This window comes from Meleagris gallopavo, chromosome 8, assembly GCF_000146605.3.
Source record: "Meleagris gallopavo isolate NT-WF06-2002-E0010 breed Aviagen turkey brand Nicholas breeding stock chromosome 8, Turkey_5.1, whole genome shotgun sequence".
NCBI classification, from domain to species: domain Eukaryota; kingdom Metazoa; phylum Chordata; class Aves; order Galliformes; family Phasianidae; genus Meleagris; species Meleagris gallopavo.
The window spans coordinates 2,267,588-2,290,432 of record NC_015018.2 but is presented as its reverse complement, the minus strand read 5'-3'; the positions used below and the strand labels follow the sequence as shown (position 1 = coordinate 2,290,432).

Below are 22,845 nucleotides of genomic sequence, written 5' to 3'. Positions count from 1 at the left end.
GGGGGGGGAGGGGGTAGAATCAAAAACCCCCAATCCCTCGGAGCACCTGAAGACTTAAATCAGTGCTGAAGACCTGGTCAAACAGGTTTATGTTTTTCTCCAACATGGGTAAGAGGTTTTCCAACATGATTTATGGCTCTGATTGTCAAAGCACAGCAGGAAAGCCAGCTCCTCCAGTGACTACAGTCAATTTGCAGGCAGAAAGCTTGCATGGGTCTCCAGCCCTTGCCAGGGCACCCCATGTGCTAAGAGAAGACAGAGCATCAACGCCCTTCTCCTTCTTCATATCAGCTTCTCAAAGCCAACTTTTATCACCCACAAACTTTATGGGAACATCCATTTTTCTTATCAGTGCTGCCTATCCCATGAGCTTTTTGTTATTGTTGTTGGGGGTTTTCCGCATTAACAAGATCTGAATACACATGAACACTGTCTTCTTCTCCATTCTTTTAGAATAATCTAAAATGGGATTACACAAGAAAGTCAGAAACTCTGCAGTCAAAATGTAAAGAGTGAAGAGGAACAAAGCGCTTTGATTTCACAGCTGGACAGGCAGGTAACAAACCAGATGGAGTCCAGAAAAAGGGAACCAACATTGTTCCATTCCCACTCAGTAGGCAGAGGCTCCTTCTTAAGGATAATACATGAAATTGGTGTTTATTACTTTAATAAGTTCTATTTAGAGCTTCAATTTTTAAGCCATTATCATGATGATGAAACGATCCAATTCCCCAAAGGACACTAGCATCAATCTGAGAAATAGATTCCATTTAATCCCTAGATACTTCTATGTCTATAAATGGGACTACGCATGTTTTTAAATGTATTACCACGCTTAAAAAACTCTGTTAAATCAATATACTATTGTAAAAACCTAGCCTTGTACTAACTCACTGCCTGAGCTTACATTACTTTTCCACATCCTTAGGGCTACAGAATCAATGTAACTACAGCAAATAGCTTAGTTACAGACCAGCTCACCCACGTAACAGGTCTGTGAACTGTAACCACAAGGACACAGAGGCCAAAACAACTCAGGTTTAACTTGGAGAAGCCACAGGCTGCAAACAAACACAACATTTATTCATTAGATGCTCCTTAGGGGCCAGGAGACCAACACTCTCCCTGCCAGGGAGCGCACTGTATCACCTGGACACTTCTTCTATTCCAAGTTTTAAGTGCAGGTCATATTCAGCCAGATAGCAGCAAAGCTTTTTTCAGGCTTTGGGGAACCACTGCTGAAAAGCAGGAGTGTCCATATAACCTCTCACTTCTTGATTATTATAACTAGAACTGTACGTATGTAAGCATCATCCTTCACACCTGCCCTTATTGCTTGTTACTTGCAGTACTGGATCCAATATACCTGTGCCATCACTCTAAATCCATGCAGGAAACAGCAACAAAACGAAATGCAAGGTTTTCAGAACTTAGCTCTCCGAAGCACAGAGCCAGAGATACGGCATGGGATGGGGGCAGGGGATCCAAAAACACCTCAAACTGGCTGCAGTCCTTCTGCTCTGACTCCAAACGTTATGCTGGGAGCTGCTCCAGACTCAAACTGATCAAACTACAAGAAGTGTAGGTTACCACAAACGACACAAGTTATCTCCATGCTGTTTCATCAATCCTGAAATCCTTGTATAGAAAGTCCTGCGAAACGTGTTTCCACTGAGCTCCTTCCACCAAAGGCACGTGGAAAATCTCACGGTTGATTGCTGTCAGCTCCACTTGTCCAAATTCCTCTCTTTAAGCACACAGCACCAAAATTCAGCATCTCTCAAGATATTTAACTTCTTATTCCCCCTTCCATTTCAGAGCTGTTAAGCTAGAGTATCCCCCTAAGAGCTGCTAAAAACATAATGACTATTTTAAAAAAATTAAGCACTAAAATAACTTTGGAGCTAACACTAACCCTGGGAAATACTAATTACTTGGAAAAGCCTGCGTATTATTCAGAAATGACTCCTCTCTCACACATTATAATTCAAGTGTTCCTCTTTAGCTAGCTGCTAGCTCAGTTAGGATTCAGCTACATCTGCTCAGTGCACACCCCCATGCTTAAAAAGCTTTCTGTCCTGTGGAAAGGGTTCTACGAGGCTCTTGTTTGCGTTGCATTCAATATCTACTGTCAACTAAGCCCAAATCTACAAGACAGTGGTACACCACAGCTTTGGACACAGCCCTACAGTACCTTGTGGAATACTAAGGCTGAGCTAAAAGGACAGATGGACACGGGCACAGATTCAGACACACATGGGCACTGTTGCTTCACCTCTTGTAAAGGAAGCTCATTGCTCACCTGCTCTTCAAGAATTTAAGCCCAGGTATCCTTCCCAAGGTCTACAGCAAGCGTGCAGCTGAGCAGAGGCAACCAGAGAGCTCTTCTTCCTCACTTGTTAAAAAGAAAACTGCCTATTTTTCATGCACTTCAGTTCTTTTACATAATTATGTAGAATGCTACTAGCCCCAAGTGCTTCTGAGAATCATGCATTCACCAAGAAAAAGAACATTCCACTGCACAAGTGGATAAAAATCTCTGAAGCAGATATGCTTTGTACCAGTGAATTAAGTTTCAAGCTATCAAAAAATAAGTTAAAATAAAATCACCAGCAGAAAAAAAAAGAATTCATAATAAGGCTTGGCTCTGGGAGAAAATCCTGAAGATATATTTCAAGCATTTAAACAAATCATTCCTCAGAGCTTCTCTTCCTCTCTTTCTAATTCTGCAGTGCAGAGAGGCAGGAAGATGTGGTCTGACATATTATTTACATAATTTATTACAGCCCCAAAGGAGACGAAGCAAAAGACCACCAGAATTCAGCAAGTATGCATGGCACGAAGCACTGCAGACGTCAGTACGTACGTGCAGGAGCATTCAGTCATTGCTGGAGTCAGAAGTGACAAAATAACTCCAGGCATCTGCCTTCGTTTCATAATTTACAGGACATCTCTCAAAACATACGAATAAGCAGGAAAAAGCCTCAGCTACTCTCAGCAACAAGAGAAAAGAAAGGTTTCATGTTGCTTGCTATTTATCTACCCTGTTCTCAGCTTTGGCAACAGAAACTACAGCCCAGCCACAGTGAAGCTGCTTATAAAGAATACACAGGAGCAACAAGTACACAGCAATAGCAGAACTCTCAGCAGGAGATATAAGAAGCTTAACGTGCTCCTATATATCTTTAAAACAACTTGTCTACTCTTCCACTTGTTGGTAAATAAATTCCGGACGCCGACAATGCCACTGAACCCAAAGTTGAAATCCAATTGCCTCTCTTCAGGTTTAGATTCACTTTAGGAAAGACAGTATCATACATCTCTCACTGGCTCCCATGCTGTAGCACCAGCTAGATAGTCCCTCTGTAACAGCACAGTGCTTTCACAAGCTTTCATTGATACAGTGTTTTGAATCTCTCCACCTTTTCTGCAGAGAGGACTGAAGTTCAGAAGTAAAATAAGCAGCAGAACCCTTTTGCATTCTTGGGTACGTGCTCTTGCTCTGTGCCAGACAGCACACCCTAAATGAATCTCATGAAGGGTTGAGGTGACCCTTCCTAGTTTCTGATTTGCACTTAACCCCATTCAGATGGCAATTCCATCCACCCACCTACATTTTCAAAAACGGCTTCCTCACATTTCCTCCTAAATGTTGCTCTAGGAAAATAAATCCACTCCACCCACAGTTGCTCCTGCTTCACAGAATCACAGAATGGCCAGGATTGGGAGGGACCTCAAGGATCATCAATCTTCAACCCCTCTGCCACACACAGGGCCACCAACCTCCCCATTTAATACCACACCAGGCTGACCCAGGACCCATTCCAACCTGGCCTTGAACACCTCCAGGGATGCTTAGCCCCACGGTGCACAGTGCTAGTTAATCCTGGTGGTGATAGGTGGATGACTGGACTAAATGATCTTAGAGATCTTTTCCAACCTTAATGTTTCTATGATTCCCAGTGTAAACTAGGGATGTGCTGAATTGCCATATCTCAGCTAGACCACACGTTTTAGTATTTTAAGTTCATACCGTGAGTAGGAAAACGCAATTTGCAACTTGGAGGGAACACTAAGTGAGCTCCACAACACATATAAAATAAGGAGGGCAGGAAAAAGATAGCTCTGGTAAGGCTATTTGAGTTCATGCCAAATATGAAAGTGTGAAGGCAAATTTGAGCAGAGTTCAGACAGTGCCCTTGGATGCCACCTTACTGCTGTCTTTGGATAACAAGTCTATCGGGGACAGCATATGCAAAAGAAGATAGAGTTATACTGTAAAGGAGCACAGCTTCTAATTTTGGTGTGTTTGCATTTAAATAGACTTGCTGGCATCTTTTATTTCTGTATGTTCCTGAAGCTCCACTTTCCCAGCACGAGTAAGAAAGAACAGCAGAAAAAAACATTGCTATTTTAAATACACATTGAGAATATCCATCTTTCCTTGAAGAATACCAGATACCAGGACTTTGTTCCACTCCAAGCAGTAACACACACGACCAGAAGCACTCTTAAATAATGTACCTACCGAAAAAAAAGTTTTTCTGCTACATGGCAAGGCAATGGGAGATGCCTTATGAGATGCTGCATCAGATCTCAGTTTGAATGCCTTGCCTTAGAGCATCCTTTTTTTTCCCCCAGAGTCAGTTTATCAGACTCTGGCTCTGGCAAACTGACCAGACACAAACAGGCACCCAGCCCACCCCTCCAGCACGGTCCAGACCAAAGCAGCAGCTCTGGGGCCACAGCATCAGGTTCAGCTAATTAGGAAACGTGCCATGTGAACAACCGTGCCCCATCACTCTCGGCCCACAGGGATGATCCCAAAGACCAAATCCATCCAGGGCATTGCAAACTGGAATGGCCCTAAAGACCAAACCCAGCCAGAGGACTGCAAACTGGAATGCGGTGTCGGAAGGAGAGAAGCCTACAGAGCTTGTAACTGCCAAAAATCAGGCTCCAGAGGATTTTTCCAGGAGGTTTAGATTAACAGATAAAATTAGAACAGTACCATTTGGTGCAGTAGGTGGTGACCAGACACCGAAGTATTTTGGCAGATACTCCCGCAGCTCCAGAAGAACGCTGTCGCAACAGTCAGAGTCATAAACCTGAAATAAATTAGAGAAGGGGGGAGGGGGCAGATAATGAGTTTATAACATTCATTTCATACTTCCTGTTGTCCCAGAATTACCATTTCTTACAGCCTTTGTTTTCAAAACTTTTAGGGTTTCTCTTTTGCCTTTAAAAAACAAACAAGATGAGAGTTATCACAGTCTGAGATAAGCGAGCAGAATCCTTTCTTTCAGTTTTTTAAGCGGAAAAGATGTATCAACTCTAAGAACAACTCCAACGCGCTTGTTTTCATTTGCTGTCACTTTTTATTTATTTACTTGTTTACATTTACTGTAAGAAAAACAAGAACACTTTGGGCTTAGCAGCTGCCTTCCTGAAAGAACTGTTTTGTCACCATTCAAATACAGCTCTGGACACTGTTACAGAATTACATGACTGCCACCAGCTCTCAGCGCTGTTGTTTGGAGGGTTTCAAACTCCTTCCCTGGACATTATTTTTACCCCACAGAAGGTCAGGTAACAGACACTGGGGATAGCCCACAGCAGCTGTGACTAACGTGGTTTCCAGATGCACAGACCCGTACCCAGACAAGTGCAGGCTGCAATATGATTATGGCACGTAGGAGCCATCCCTGTGCTGCTCCCTCAGCTCTGATGCTATCAGACCGGCGTCCCAGTTGCACACAGCAGCCCCCAGTTCTGCTCCCACTTCAGCATTCAATGCTGAAGGGCAGTTCTAACCACTGGAAGTGTGGTTAGAACACGCTGCAAAGTCAGAAGCAATGCAAAACCAAGCGCCTGAACAGAGTGCTGCAGCACTGGCTCAGCTCACTGCTTCACAACCAAAAGTTAGTCATGGTGGGGGAATACCGGGTGACGGAAGCTACAAGCAGTGCATATATCAATATTAGAAATCTAAGGGTTTCTATTTTGACACTGCAGGAGAGGGAAAGCCCCAGAGCTGCACTCCTATCACCGTTTTAACCCACACAGCCCCAGCCACCAGCACTGCTGCAGCGTAACTCCAGGCAGAGCCTCACACAGCAGCAAAACGCTAAAATTAGGCAGTGCAGGTTGGTGCTAAATTTAGTTTTCAGCACAGAAACCTCACGCAGGGCCAACTCCAACCAGCACTGTGCTACAAACACAAGGTGCTGCACTAAGCATGCCTCCAGGCTCTGCTGGCCCAGTGACCAGCCCCAGTCGGGGTGCTGCCACAACCACACGTGCACTGACTTACGTTGAATCATCCAACAGCACCCACTGCTTGGACTGGAGGCTCAGGGGAGACCCTACTGTTCTCTACAACTACCTGAAGGGAGGTTGTAGTGAGCTGGGGGTCGGCCTCTTCTCTCGTGTGACTGGTGATAGAACTAGGGAATGGCTTCCAGCTGCGCCAGGGGAGATTTCAGCAGGATGTTAGGAAATACTGCTTGTCTGAAAGAGTGGGCAGGCACTGGAATGGGCTGCCCAGGAAGGTGGTGGAGTCACCAACCCTGGAGGTGTCCGAGGAAGGCGTTTGGATTTTGTGTTGAGGGACATGGTTTAGAGAGAACTATTGGTGATAGGTGGATGGTTGGACTGGGTGATCTTGAAGCTCTTTTCCAACCTCGGTGATTCTGTGATTCTGTGACTGCCTCCTGGTGTCAGGCCCATCTCAGAGAACCTACAGAGCAGGCAGAACCTCCAAAGCATACCAACACACACATTATGACACAGAGCATGGGCACACTATCACCACACCCTCTGACAGCCGCTATCTCAAGCACACAGGCTGTGGGTTAACACAAGCTGGTACGCTGATATTTCTGCACATTAAGGCAGAAAACTTTGCTTGCCTCTGAGCTCAGCACTGCTGCTTCTTCTCAATGACACAATGCACCTTTGATAAGCCTCAGGTGCTGCCAGCAAAAGACAGTGCTCTCCCCAAGTGACCACAGCATAGCTCACTCTTACCAGCTTGAAGAGACAAACAACTGAGTTGAAGGGGAACAGCCCCAGGCAGATGGTGAGGCACGGCCCCAGCCAATACCACCTTTCACAACAGCCACACTGATCCCATTTCTGAGTCAGGACTCCCAGCATAGAGCGCAAAAGCAACTTCACACCGTGCTGATTTTCAGACAACATCACAACCCCCACTTCTGCCCGTTGCAGGAGCTCAGTGTGGCAACAGCTCAGCCAGCTAATGGAGATTGCACTGCACCCAGCTCTTCTCCGGGGTGAGTTCAGATACCACCAAAGCACAGCCCTGACAGGGAACTTGCACATAGCTTTAAGACAGGACAAGCAAGAGGAAAGACTCCTGCTCTACATTACCTTTTAATTCCCTCCCCAGCAGCAGGGTTCAGTTACTAAAGACTGAGCAAACAACTAGCAGTATGCTCTTGGGCACTTCAAGCAGTAGGATACGATAAAGACTGCCAGACAACTGGGTGTAACAGCCCAAAGTCAAGGTCAAAAGAGGGAAAAAGCTGCCTAAATGCTATCTTCTAAACAGCCCATCCTTAATACACTGGTACCAAACATGTTTAAAGCAGGAAAACTCACAGTAATTATTCCTTCAGTATCATCACTTCGGCACAACAGAACGAAGTGCATTACCTCTGTCTCTCAAGAAGTTATCTCGCCCCCTGAAGCAGTAATAAACTCTCTTTATAAGTTTGACATAACGTACACAAAGCACTTACTTGACCTTAATATAGACCTCAATCTCAGCCTGTAATATATTTACATGTCAAACAGGAATAAGCACTCAGTTAATAAAGATCAGAGCAAGTCATTTAGCGTGGGCAAAGCAAGGAAAACAGACCTTTCAGGAATTACATCTAATCCTGTGCAGGAGAAAAGAACTTCTGCTGATGAGAAAGGGCCTCTGACAGCAACAACGGGCATTTCTGCTCCCTGTACCCAACCCAGCAGCAAGCTGCACATTCACATGTCATTCAGAATGACAAATGTAAGTGGATTTATGATAAAAACATCCTCAAACTACACAAGAAAAGAACCACACATCCCAGATCCCAGAAGGTACTGCTGCTGGCACAGCTGAGAAACTCGTTGGAGGAGAAAGGCTGTCACCCACCACAGGACAACCTTTAGAAGTGAACCACTGTACTTGTTTATATCAGCAGTACTCCAATGTTACTGGAAAAGCAGCTGCTGTTTTCTGAACGTAAGAAGGCCTGTTTCTTGAGCGTACACTGATAAATATATGCTATTTGTTGCTTCACTGCACATACTATCTTCGTCCAACAGATCCAAAACTGCACAACTCTTCAGCGTCAGCTCAGCCAGGGTAGGTATCCCTCCTACACAGGCTACATTCTTTCAATAGCACAACTGGAGACATAAAATGTAATCGCCTCTGGGCTAAAAAGCAAGTAAACAGGATGCTGACATTTGGAGGGCTCACAACATGACCATTACAAATCGCTGCAGCTAGCTCATAGGAAGAACGTGCCCCAAATACGTTCCGTGGCGTTCAATAGTCCAATAGGCACCATGAAGTCATCATTTCCAGCCACTCAGAACATTTTAATTCCGAGGCAAAGTCACCATCCCTTAACTTTTAATCCAAAGTACATTCTGTTTTGGTAAATCCGATCCAACAGATTCATCTGTTTTTTAAAGCAAACAGGGGCTGCTTGGAGAACACGAATGTTCTTTTCCTTACTTAACACAGCAGCATGACATGGGCTCTCCTTTGTTTTGCAAAGACTGCTAATCACACAAGTGGCTGAGGGAGGGCAGAACCAGTGTTGAAATTCCAACAGGAAACGCCTTCTGGCTGCACAGACCTGGCTCCAAGTGCCCAGGCAGAAAGACACCACCACGACAGCAATGCAGTTTCAGCACAGTTCGCTGAAGACCATAAAAGAGTTGATTTAGAAAAGATGTATTTTTAAACATGCATTTATTTTCAAGCCATTTGAACAGAAACCATGAAACGAAAGCAGGCGTATCGGTGTGACACAGCACCTTTTCTTCTTGCTCTCTGCCATCAGCTGTCCCAGGGGCAGCAGTGCTGCTGCCTGCAGAGCCTCGGGGTGCACACACAGCTCAGCTTCACACGCGTCTTTTGAGAGGTTCCCAGACAGCAGAGCAGAAGGAGTTAATGAGTCACATGCTCAAATTAGCAAGCGTAAGACTTTCAGATGATAGTGCAGCCTTAATTCTGTCTCCCTATGTGTACGCATTAGAACAGTAACTTTAATTACCTGAGTGCACACAGCATTTCCCTTTGGACTCCTGCATCGCCCAGTTACCCCAGGCGAGCACGAGGGCCAGAAAATCGAGGTTGAAACAGCAGCTGTTAATTGAGCAATCCTTAACTGCATGGCTTCACAACTCAAAGCTCCCACTTCTTCAAAGCAGCAGCACCACACTTGGACTTGTGTCTGCAGGATTTCTTTCCTTGGCTACCACTGGAGCTGAGCCAGCTCTGTTTATGTTCAAAAATTCTGATACCAGAATACCAAAAGTAAAGCATTTACAAATGCTGTTACACTAAATGCTATTATAGCGAGTTGGTTATTTTACTATTCAACTAGGGCTGTCCTATACATTATATTATAATTATTCACAGAAGATGCCAACAGAAAGAAAATCAGGACATAAAACAAACCAGGAGGTATTTAGATTTCCACAATCTGACCACGCAAATGAATTTGCAAATAAGAACGGTGTACACCCACACAACAATTACATCTTTCTCCTTACGTTCAAGGGAAAAAAGAGTTACAGACAGCCATCAGCCACCTTAACTTCCACAAAACAAAGGCTGTGAAAATGAGCTTTGAAATCTCCCCCAAAATATATTTATTTGGTGATGTTTGTCAAGCTGGCCATTTTCACGCAATGCCAAAAAAGAATGTCATATTTTATCCACTTCCACATGTTTTATATAGTCAAAACTAGGCTGACCCTAGCAAGATGTGCAGCCTCGGGTGCAGAATAATCTTTGCAAGAAAGGAAGCGAACCCTGACCCGTTTCTGAGGCTGCAGCAGAGCTTCAAGCCTTCAGCAGGCAGCAGAAGCTGACAGGCAGCGGTCAGGCTCAATGGCAAAGCTGAACAAACCCCACGGCAGAGCCACGATGAACAGCAGTGGGTGCCACATGCAACAAGGTGCTCCAAACCCACGGGAGGTGAACTGGGTGCAGACTGCCCGGTCCCCTTCTCTTCCCAGTGAGCACTTCTTACAGAGGCAAGGCAAGAAAGGTTACTTCCCTCTTCACCGGACAGCATCTTGTCTTTCAATCCACAAGATTCCCAGGCAATAAAAGATTAACAATAAAGCAAGATTAAATTATTTACTTTACCCCCCTCATACCCTTTGCATCTGCTGCAAACCACCAACTGAGCACCGAACTGGACAATGGGCATCAGGATCTCTGCAATGAGAACTGCAAAATTAGAGGTTGTGTTTCCTCACAGACCTCTTGCAACAGAACTCAGCTTCCCCCTGCCCTCCTAGGTTCAAAACTCCGTAACACAACTAGATGTTAAGTTCAACGTCTCTTGGGGAGGATTTGCAGTCAATGAACTCGAGAGTTCTCTGAAGGCAGAGAGAATTCCTCTTTCAGGACATGCCACAAAGCTCAATCTCTCAAGCACTGTCACCAGACGCAGCTTTTGGTTTTGTTTTTTAAAATAAGCACACTCTTAAAGAAGATATCCAGAAAAGTAGAGATGGTTGTATTTGCATTAACAGCATGGACATCTGGTAAGCTTTTTAAGTAGGTCAAGAGACTCTTACATTGAATATAGTTCAAAAACACATAGCAAAATGCATATGAAGTTCACTACTCCAAAACCAGTTCACATACAACAGAAACTGGAGTTGAATTCACACGTGGTACTTCCCACTAGAAGCTGAAATTAAAAAACAACAACAACAAACATTGCCTAGCTGATCATCTGATAAAGTAGTTTCAAATCTAACACACTAAATACTTCTCCCTCTGGGGAGGGACTTTTTACAAGGGCATGTAGCAACAGGATGAAGGGAAATGGTTTTAATCTGGAAGAGGGTAGATTTAGGCGAGATGTTAGGAAGAAATCCTTTATGTGAGGGTGGTCAGACGCTAAAACAGGTTGCCCAGTGAGGCTGTGAATGCCCCCTTCCTGGAAGCATTCAAGGCCAGGCTGGATGGGGCTGTGAGCAACCTGGGCTAGAGGGAGGTGTCCCTGCCTATAGCAGGGGTTGGAACTACATGATCTTACAGGTCCCTTCCAACCCAAACCATTCTACGATTCTACAATCAAGATTTACTATTTGCCCAACAGCACTGTATTGATGCTGTCCTGGAGTTATTCAGTGCAGCAACTCAAGCCACCAGCAGCCAGAGAAATCCAGCAAATCTTAAGGCCAGTGAGTCCCTCTGCTAATTCAGACTTCCCTTGAAGGAGGCTGGTACAAGCAGTTTCTCATCCACCTTTACAGCTATTACAGCTCTGTTACTGCAACGCATGAAGCAGCACAACATGACTACTGCTTTGTGTATTAAGGGAAGATACTGACCTGGTGAGAAATCAAGACCTTGAGACATCCAAATGCTGCTAGGTGCAAAACCAAGCTGAAACGATGGTAGTGAGAGGGTTTGCTCCAAGATTTTTTTGGAGTAAATCCAACTACTTCATGAGTTTATCACTGGGAGTACTGAAATAAAAGTAAAATGATAGAACAGGACTAAAAGGAAAAAAAAAGCCAGCATCACTGCCCTGCTTTTTGTGAACACTACCAAGCATTACCCTTTGTTTCTGAAAAGCAGTCTGATCACAGCTGAAGAGCCACGCTGGGCAGTGACAGATAACTAGGGGTGGGAGGAACCCCAGAGCAGTTATATAGGCAAAATTTAATTTTGCATTTCAAAGAGACAGAAAGCGAAGACAAGTCCTGGCAGTCATAAGTTGGATTTCTCTTCTCTAACATTGCAAGAGGCAGCTCTTGCAAAGAGCTTACGGTGGCGCTGCCCTGAAGGTGCAGCTTCACAGTGGTTTAAACCAAACCAGGCCTGGGCTGCCACAGCCCCAGAATCATTTTCATCCCATCCCTACAGCAGCGTTTGGAGTCCCACACGCTTCTGCCCTATGCAAAACTGGAAGTTACAGAACCAGCCCACGTGTTCCGTTCACTCATCTGGTGGATGAGCTCATCAGCTGCTTCCCCAACCTGCAAACAAACCCCTGCTCACCGCTGGCAAGAAAGGAAAGAAGCAGTGCTGCACCTGGGACAGAATACAGCAGGAAGGGGGAGATAAAACCAAAAAAACAGTAATTACAGCATTTAAAAACCCTGGCAAGCCTTCCAGCATAGTCTGTTGCAGTAAGGCAGAGGGAAAACAAAATCTAGGTACATGGTGAGCCAAGTAATTCACTTTGCTCTGTCTTCAGGAAGAAGGGCTCTGTTCATCATAAATGAATTGAAACTTCACTGAAATATTTCATTAAGCCTGAAAAAGTCCTGCTTGCACAGCCCTTTAGCATAGCAAGAACATACTGCAACTTAATCCAATTTAACTTACTGTGGATATGCACATTAAAACCATACTTTGTTGCTTCATTTCCAGTATTATCTACTCTCAGCAGAAATCTCCCTTAAAATCAAGTTGATGAGAGAACAGAACTTACTTTCCTGCTTGCTCACGCTGCATGGACTGTAGACTACTTGGTCTGTTATTAACCCCACCCAATAGTGCCTTGCTAGCATCAAATTGCAATAATGGCCTCTTACTGTCTCTCCTTACGAGTCTTTCTTAGATTTATTAAAGGGAATTGTAGATTATTGCGTGACACACAATGTACAAGGAGTACAAAGAACAGATGCTCAGCAGACTCTCCTGGGTTCATTTTCTACTGCAGAGCATGTCCCTCCCGGACTTGTTTTTGCTTCAGGGTCCAAGACTCACAAAAGTCTGCCACACTTAGTAATTCTTACTGTCCTGATATAGGAGGCTATGAGCCATTTCATAGTGATCTGAAATACAAAAAATCTGAGAGCTCATAAGACAGTGGAAGGAACTCAGCAGACTCTCTGTGCTCCATTCCCCTTTATTTGTTGTTAGTTAGAAAATAAACAAATACAAGCCGCAAGTATTTCATAATTTGGTCCCAAAGTCATTTCCTTCTCATTAGGTCAAGAGTACTGCATGTCCTTCCTCTTACTACAGTACCACTGCCCAGGCTCATGGTTTCGAGCGCAGAAGAGATGGACACAGTCAAGACAGTTTCACACATTGGTTGGGAAACCTAAATTTGCTTATATCCCCAACAAAACAGAATGCCTCCAGGACAGCTTCTCAGCTGGAGATGATGCCAAGGGCAGAAGGGGAGTGTATCAAAAACCGTCCGTTATATTTGCAAATAGGTGATTTGTAATACTCCAGTACCATCACCTCTTCTGGAGACACAGTAGACCCAAATGAGGCCAAGGGTAACATTTCAGGATAGTGAGCTTCAGTTCTGAATGCAGTAATGAAAGGCTTGAGCAAGGCACTGCGTCCCTCAAATACAACATTAAGAGAACTGTGCATGCTATTTCTTGAAGCTTTGTCCATACAGGACTTGCAACCAGAACCTTAGCTGGAGACTCGATCACAGGATAAGGATATTTTAGTACACAATAGCTGCACTACAGCCATCACCCACTCCTTTTTCAGTCAAGAGTGATCATCTGAATCAAGACTATAAAACCAGTTAGCTGAGTTTACAAAACAGGGTAATTCATCCTGAAGCAAGGCACAGTTTCCCTTCCCGATCCCCATCGTCTTCTGTCACTAGCAGAGAACAGTTTACAGAACACAGGCTGCCTTATCGTGATTTGTGCTAGATAGGCTGGAAGAAGGCTGAGCATTATGAGTCAGTTCTTGCAACTCTGTGCAAAAGCTTCCAGGCCAAAACACATCTTTCAGGCTGCTGGCTTGATTTTATGCCATGGAGGGGGAGGGAAGTTGCTAGAAGTCTTCTGCACTGCCTGAAGCTGCATGAATGCTAATTAAAATTAGGCAATGCAAAAAGGAAAGGAAAAAAAAAAACATCAAGCTGCAATGAAGAGCTGTAGCAGGTTACTGAGAATTAAATAAAATTAGGATAAGTTTATTGATAGTGGTCTGAATGGGCAAACTTCCTTCAAATTCCTCCTTCAGGCACTTGCTAATTCTCTAACACTCACACGTTATCCTCTGCTCGCAAACTCAGACTAACAGTTACAAGAGAGACAGAAAAAGCTGCACGAGCAGTATTAATTCTGCCTTGTGTCTAGGCTGTAAAAATGAGTTACTAAGTTCTTTAGAGGAAAGAGCACACAAAGACAGGTCATCACCCTATTGAAAGTTACACTATAATGCATCCAACAAAAGTTCACAGTAACAATTGTGCAGGCAACCATGAAACCATGACTTCCTAGCTTTCAAGCACCCGACTCTAACATAAACCTCTGTTACATGTTGGAGTTATTTGCGTCTCTTACATCCTGGCTTTGTTTTCAAGACATGTAACAAGAGTGAAAAACAATTTCTATTATCTACAGCGGTAACTGCTTCCTTGCATTCACATTATATGACAGCAGGGCTTGAACTCTGAACTTCCAGATAACTGCTACAGCAGTTAGCAGAGTTGTGTCGAACTAGCAATGGGATGAAGATCTGTTCTCCAGAAGGACCAGATGACTGCTGCAATTACCTTTTCCCAACTCTACATGGGGTCAATCAGCTCTCAGTTCCCAGTCACTCAGGTAGAGGCAAAGAGGCTACCAGACTGGAGTTGGGAAAAGGAGAGCCCAGCCTGCCTTTTTACTCCAATCCCCCAAAATCACTGACGTGACCTCTGGGACAAGAGCAGGTGAGAATTAGGGTAGGACTTGCCTTACCACAGCCTTGGAAACTTAGGTAATGTAGGTAATGTTACATGGAGCCACGATGTAACAACGTCACAAGCACCAGCTATGACAATTCTGACATGCAGCTGCTAGCAGAGGAAGAAAATGTTAGCTGTTAGAAGTTGTCCACGCTGCAAGAACTTCATCAGATAGGACAGTTTTCAAAAAGCAGAACAAGGGGAGGAAGGTGTACTTCTTGAACCCCAAGCACCATGCAGTTACTGTAGGAGAGCAAAAGCGCACTTCAAATAAAAGTTTATGGGCGCATTTATTGATCTGTTGACTATAAAATCCTTGTTTATTAGCTAGTCAGTTACCAACCTTTAAAACTTCAGTACACCACGTTCAAAGCAGGTACACATGGTAACAGAGGTCTACGGACCCATGAAGCCAGTGTCAGAAATCAGAACTGAAGGAGCTCCCACTTTAAATCGCCCAGCAACCTTCCCTTGTCCTGTTGCATGCAAAAAGAGAAGCTCTCCATCTCTTACTGCTAAAAACAGAGCTTCTAGGAAAACGTAGCTGGAAAGCTAACTTCAACAACTGTAAATTCTCTTCTCAGCTTTAAATATTTGCTGTCCAAGATCTATCCTTGTGGGCCTACAGAAGCAGCTGCCCTATTTAAAGCACGACATTCCAGCTTCCTCCCCCTCTTCACGGCACCAACGGGACAGCGGATTCTGCAGAGCTACATTCTTGATGTGACAAATGAATAAAAACCCTCTACTGAACATGATAGCTCTTAAATAGTAGATGATAGTTATGTTAGCACACAGTGCTCTTGGGTACAGCCTAGCACTTTGAAACAAGAGCTGCGTTCCCAGCAGAGCACAAAGGTTTTACCTCACCCAGAGACTGCGTTGACCTTTCCCAAGCACGCTTGGTTCACAGGTCCCAACTCACCTGCCTGAAGGGATGCAGTCGGAGGGCCAACAGGCTTCTTCCCTTCCCTCTGCTAACACTGAATTAAATCAGACTGTTTCAGCACGTACACGTGCACTGGCATCAAGCAGGCTGAACTAAGCTACTGAAACAGACTGAGAAATAGCCTGCTTTTATGGATTCCTTGGTACGCACGTGTAGGCAGCTAGCTCGATCACACGGTGTGCCTTGCAGCAATTCACTTTCTTTACTGGAAACAGGTCGCCACTACATCATCTATTAGAATGAATTCTCAAGCACCCTAGTGTTTCTGCTTCCAAATCTGTGTGCTGCAGCCTCCCAAAACTCCTCTAAAAGCAGCCCTTTGTAGCACCTCTGCCTACACTTCCTCAGCAAGCAGTCTACATTAGATGGAAACAACCCATCATCGGTGCAGACACTCCTTAAAAAAAACTGCAACCACTCTCTTACAATTACTTCTTGCTCATATCTACAGAAAACAAAGTATTTGATGGCTACTCAAGGCTTAAAAAAAAAAAAAAAATCAATCAGTTCTTTATCCAGGTAATGGTGCTAGAAGACTTGCTAAAACACTTAGTGGCCATGCAGCATACTAAGTTCACATGCTCAGATAAAGGAAGGGAGTTTACAGGAACAAAAACAGATGTTATTAATTTGATAATTATTGATATTTACAGAATTCAATACAAAGTGGACATTACCACTGGAAAAATCAAGCTCCAGTGATAAGTTAAGCTTACTATATTTATCAAATTATTAGCAACAGCTACAAACAGCTCGTTACTCTCATTTTATTACAAGAGCAACTCACGATCAACTTGTTATAGTCTCTTTTTCCCCTCCCTCAGAACACAGAATTAATTACACATTCTTATTATAAGGGTGGCAAAGCACTGACACAGACTGCCCAGAGAGGTGGTGTCCCTGCAGAGGGATCAGGCTGGATGAGGCTCTGAGCTCCTGATGGAGCTGTGGGTGTACCTGTTCAACTGCAGGGAGTTGGACTGGGTGGCCTTTCAGGGTCCCTTCCAAATCTAACCATTCTATGATTCTGTGATTTCCCCATCAGTAGAGAATGTTCATATTACTGTAATAGAGGAAAAATTTGGTATATTTGATCAAATAACCTTCTAAGGAAGAAGAACAGTATTCAGGTTTGCTTTTTTCTTCTTTTTTTTTCCTCCTCCCTTACCTTTTTTATTTAACTGCTGAACTGAAAACATGCCATCAGGAAAACAGAAGGATAAACTAATGGCAATCTGAGTAGGGATTATTAGAGATTCTCCAGTTTTCCACTCTGACAGAGACAGATTCTTCCAATGCCATCCACTTCTGAGCAGGCTGGCATATGCATCATAGTTTCAGATCACTATTAGTATTCTGCACTACAGCGTTTTGCTTCAGTTTCCTGTAGCTCCAAGTACACTATACTGCAGGTAGCTCATTCTGTTGGGCTGCACCAGCCAGCACTCTGCTCTGTGCTCAGCACACAATGTCCCTCACGTGCCCAACAGGAACAAACTCCTGGTATTTTGCTGATGCAGGCAGCATCATCTTGCTACATGAACTGCAACGGTTCTCAATGGCTCCAGATGAGGTGGTTTGCTTTACCCACAAGTGAAAAAGGGCTTCTTTCTGGCCCAGGTAACTGATCATATCAATACAGAGAAAACAGTTAAAAGTGTTTATGAAGCCATAGGTGCTGAAATGAAAAGATAGCATGATTAACCTGCATACAGTTAGAGGGAACCTTCTGGTGTGATGTTATCAACAGACTCGCTGTCTAGTCCTGGTGAAGTGACAGTCTGGGACTCTTCTGTGTTCACACCCTTCATGGTGCAATAGATACAACTGATGAAGGCTCCAGCAAAGACCTGAGGAACAATCTTCAGATCTACTCCAGCTCTGCCCTCACAGAACACATCAACTCCCCTGCCCCAGCAGGCTTTAAATAATCTGGAAAGATTTTGCCCTCCAAGTTGACACTATTTCTATTCCACCTGCCTCAACGTAAGTTTATCTAGAAGCGCTGTTGTTTCATTTCTGCACTGCTTCTCATTACCTTCTCTACCTGACTGCCTTGTAAACAACTCCTCGCCTCAAAGAGTGGTAAAATTTTCCTTCCCCTATTCTCTGGAGGCTCATTAGCCTATCCCAAGGTAATGAAGTCTCTTCACAGACCAGAAGTGCAGTGAGTTAAGTCACCAAAATGGGGCAGTCTTGCTGTTGTTCTCACTGCTTATCAGCTTAACCGACAGAAAACTTGCAACAAGTCAATTGTATTCATCCACATCTGGAAAGCACCAGCACAGCATAAGATAAATGGCTGAACAGGAGGAAAAGCCTTTCCCTCTTGGCAGCAATAAGCTATTGTATCAACACAAGCTGGATGCAGGACTGCATACCTTACACTGAAACCCACAACCTGCAGTAATCCTCATCTTGTTAGAAATACATGGAGTGCTTAGGCATCTATACTTGGCACTACATGGTTCTAGCCTGAGAGCAAACACGAAAGCAGTTAATCATTGAGGAGCTAGAAATCCCCAAGATCTTTCTCTTGTACTTTCACCTATACACCACGTAAGCATTTTCTCTCCTTCCCTTCTCCCACAGCAAGGCATCCTAGTCCATGCACAAGCAATTGAGTACACACCTTTTCCTCTCTCCATCATTCCTCAAGAACTGCCAAGCCCCTTTTCCAGATGGCTCACAAACCAAAAATATTCAGTGTCAGAAGTGACATGGCAAGGCTCCAGAAGACAAACTCTCAGTAGCATTAAGACCTGACTCCTTCCCCTATGGCTGGCTCTAGTAATGACAGCACCCTTACTTCAAGTTTTTGTCAAGGGTCTTGCTCACAGCTTGTCACTTGAGCTAAGCAACAGGCAAGTGACAAAGCTTGTGCTGAGAGAGGTTAACATCTAAGTCATGGTCAAGCTTACTGCTCTTGCTGTCTGGCTTTAGAAAGCAATAGTTCTTGAGGATTCCGCAGATTAGTAACCAACCTGGCACTCAGAGGCATCTGTTTAAGCCTTCTTCTAATGAAGAGTTGCCATTCAACCTGGATTGTATGATTCTCAACCTGACCTAAATGAGAGTCACTGGGAAACCTCGGAGAAATATTTACGTCTAGGTTTAACTGGCTCCTGCTGAGCTCCTAACTAACTCAAGAGCTGCTGTTTTGTCTAACAGTCCTATCTTGGGAATTATCAAGTAACAGTACTATGCAAACACACCGTTAGCTTACAGTATGTAGCTCAGCCAGTTTTATGTGAGATATTTCCACAAAACACATAACATCTTCAGTAGCTTACATCAATAGCCTTCCAAAAAAAACAAAAAAACAACAAAAAACACCAGAACAAAAAGAGGGTCTCAAGGCTCCTCTTTCATCTTGCATGAAGATTTCTGGCATTTATTTGTACCTGGTAAAAAGGGATGACATATCAAGATAATAAGAAAAAACTATGATAAACTACAATGGGCAGATGGCTGGTAAGGAAACAAGACTGTAAAAACAGTTTACCTTTGAGTAAGATAACCAGCAACAGCTTTCCAGGTTACTGATAAAGCCAACTGGAAATGAGCAACAGGCTTGCTTCACAAGGAAAATACAACAAACTGAAGTTGAAGCAGTTGGAGAATTGCTCCTTTTATTGACATTTTAAAGGAATTGGGTTTTAGCATGGTGAACAGGCAATACTTAAAGCAATAAAACCAGACTGGATGGGCGGGTAAAAGACTAGATTTTAGATGCAACCAATTCCAAGACAGTCAGCAACATGAGAAAGAAAACAATGTGATCCCACACACCACTCCTTATGCACAGATGAAGATCACACGAGGCTTTTCAATCAAGTCTTGGATATTATGAAAACCCTGAAGTCCCACGAGCAAATAAGCAGAGGGAAACAGATTGAAAGGAGAAATTTCTAGAGAGTGTAGACACTGTGACAAGACTGTCAGCGATGTACCATTCAGATATTCAGATTACACTTTTACAACAGCAGCAATAACAACAGACTTTACACGAAGAACAGCCACCTCAACCAGGTGGACCCTCACCTTGTTGTAGAACTCCTGCTCTCTGGGACCTCGAGGTGGGGGCTGCAGCTGCTTCAGGACGGTCCCATCGGGATGCTGCAGTATACCTAGAAAAGAAGCACTTCCCTTAGGGACAGGTTTTAAGAGAGAGAGCTTTCATTTCTTTCAGAAATGGCAAACGCACACCAGAGACAGCCTATTTGTTCAGTTCTACTGTTTCCAGTAGAGAACAGCACAGTAGAGAAGAAAATTGGCAGCTCCCACACAAAGCCCTTAGCAGAGGTTTGCTTGCATTCCTCTTTCTCTAGCCATCAGATGACTTTCCGCATCTAACTCTGCTCAAGGCCAACACAGTAACAGGGAACTGACATGAACAGTTCCACCCAAAAAAAACATTCAGTTGGCTATGGAAGATTATACAGACACTCCCTTTTTAAATAACTGATAAGTTCCTTTTCCAGCAACACTAAGAAGTTAAAGGAGCTGGTACCAAGCTTAACACGTTGCTCACAAGCTTACACTACATGGCCCACAGACATATTTCTGTACAGGCAGCACTGAAAGAGCACTTCTACCTTAATGGAAGTAACACCCCTGTAGCACTTCACACTACCTAGATACTATCGTTTCTATCACCCATACTTAGAACTCAACATAGAGAGCTTTATCTCAGCCAGGCAACCATTTTCATCATGACCCCAAAGAAGCACAACATCCTCCCCAGCCAGCCTTGGTCACTCTGCTGCGTGACAAACTCAGTATTGGAGGAGATAGACAACACTGGAGAAAAGCAATTGCATCTCTGTGAAACGCGCTCTAAATTTCAGCATCACCGGGCACGGGGAAAAGGAAAATCCACTTCTGGAATAGAAATTTCCTCCTTGGATTTAACCACAGCTTTTCATAGAGTAATTTATTTTCTTTAAAAGGAAGATAAATACACGTCAACTGTATCCAAATAAGTTGCGTCTCCAGCTTACCACTTGAGAGGAGAAGCAGCACAACAAGCCAGGCACTTTGTGCCCCCAAAAACAGTTTGCACTTGTAACAGCAATTGTTTTCACCTTTCGAAAAGCATAATATCTGAATGGGCTCTGTTGTGCAGTCTTGCAAACAAAATAAAATCTGCAGTGCCCGAGATACTTGTAAAACAACCACGACATACAGAAGTTGTTCATCAGTTGGCTAAGCCAATAGACAGAGTGGTTTTAAGAATTTGTGTAGAATGACAATCAAGTTGCTTGCCAAAAGCTGGGCTTTGTACTGTTTTTCTAGTTCTGGAAAGCATACAACACTGTCACATCTTCAAGACACAACAGCTTCACCCTGCACCCTTCCACGTGCGCCAGAAAGCACTTAGCAAAGTGCACACAGTTTCTGCATGACATGACACGTTTTGAATGAGTTACTTACAATCACAGCTCTAAAAAAGGTTTTATAACACACCTCAAAATCTACACATTAGCACTAGTGATAAGACAAGGCAGAAAGACCAGGCAAACATTTCTGGAAGTAGAACCCCTTTACTGCCCCATTGGCCAAGAGAAACCCGGACTGTGAAGACAAATTTCTCTAAGTACTTTCCACCAGAACACTGCGCTTTGGATCCAGGTGGATGACAAGAGATTAATGTAACATGATGTTGGATGAAGTCCCCTCGTACTCTGGATTTCTTGACAGAACAGAGCTTCTGTCTGCAACAGAGACATGTTAGGAGCCAAAGACTCATCTTTCAGCACCCCCCAACAAAATCCAAAACCTTCTCCTGATCTAAAACGAGAGATAACACCACCTGCAGATCATGCTACCATAAGAACGCCGGTTGTGGCTCCACCTGTTTTGCACATACACACTCTAAAAGGTAGCTTATCTCATCAGCTCCTGCCTCTTTCTTCCTGCCTATGGAATAAAGTCACAAAGCCCAGTACCTTAGGTACTACAAGATTTGCTCTCTTTGGGGGAAGGCACTGTTGAACAGTGCGTTCAGTCAAGAGTCACTCCTAATGCCCAGAAGTCTGATACATGTGGTGCTGGGAGGCTGCTGGAGCCCTTCTTTTGCACAGCAGTGACAGTTACAGCACAGCAAGTAAATGGAAAAGGGAAAGATTATTAGAAAGGAAGAGAACTGATGGCTGAGACTTTTTAAGGTGTACTTTAACAAACAAATAAACAAAAAATACTGTGGATACCTTCAAGTCCTCCACATGTTTGTATGTGGGGACAGTAGGGAAGCCGAGCACAGAGGACAACAGTGACACACAGGAGGAAGCTTAGCAAAAGAAGGAAGGCTCCGAGTTTCAACCAGCAAACAGTTCAAAGATGAATGACAGGGGTATATCCTTCAAGGCACATTTGTCATGTTTTGTAGTAACAGAGGTATCCAAATGGAGTACTGCTTTTATATTTTTCATTTTTTAAAATGCTGAAGTTTTAATGGGGTAGGAAACAGCAGGACAGAAAACTGTAGGAAGGGCAACTACTGCAAAAAAAGACAAAAAAAGTAACGGAGAAGGTACAGTACACACTGGTCTCCTTACAAAGGCTTTAAATCATCACAGATTCCAGTGCACAGATCACAGCCCAGATCTTTGTGGCCCTGCATGTGGCAGGGAAATTGGACATACGTGATCCTTGAGGTCCCTTCCAACCCGGGCCATTCTGTGGTCATCTGTGATATTCCTTACCAGTGCTATCAGTAACTACATATATCCACACATCTGGCCGCTAGCTTCATAACAAAGACACTATGAGAGCAGCACTGTGGAATTATACATGACCCTGTACGTGTAGTGTCTTGACTGCCTGTACTCCTACAAACATCATCTGTGAAGATACAGAATGAGAAGATTCGGTTACAAAAATACGAGGATTGTGCATATCACAGAGCAGCTTTGATCTTCACTAAAACATGAAGCTCAAGTTCCTAAGGTGAGATCAGTGGGG

At 43.9% G+C, this 22,845-nt stretch overlaps 1 protein-coding gene across 1 annotated transcript in view; it reads right to left on the bottom strand.

Annotated features, from left to right (window-relative positions):
• Positions 1 to 21,611, bottom strand: part of IPMK (inositol polyphosphate multikinase) — a 27,710-nt gene extending 6,099 nt beyond the window's left edge. The window contains exons 1-4 of the mRNA XM_010714139.3: positions 21,566 to 21,611; positions 20,087 to 20,206; positions 19,924 to 20,009; positions 5,012 to 5,108 (exon numbers count right to left, since the gene is read on the bottom strand). Coding sequence (XP_010712441.2) covers positions 5,012 to 5,108; positions 19,924 to 20,009; positions 20,087 to 20,206; positions 21,566 to 21,611 — 349 coding nt within the window. The remainder of the gene's footprint in view (positions 1 to 5,011; positions 5,109 to 19,923; positions 20,010 to 20,086; positions 20,207 to 21,565) is intronic.
• Between the last annotated feature and the right edge of the window lie 1,234 nt (positions 21,612 to 22,845).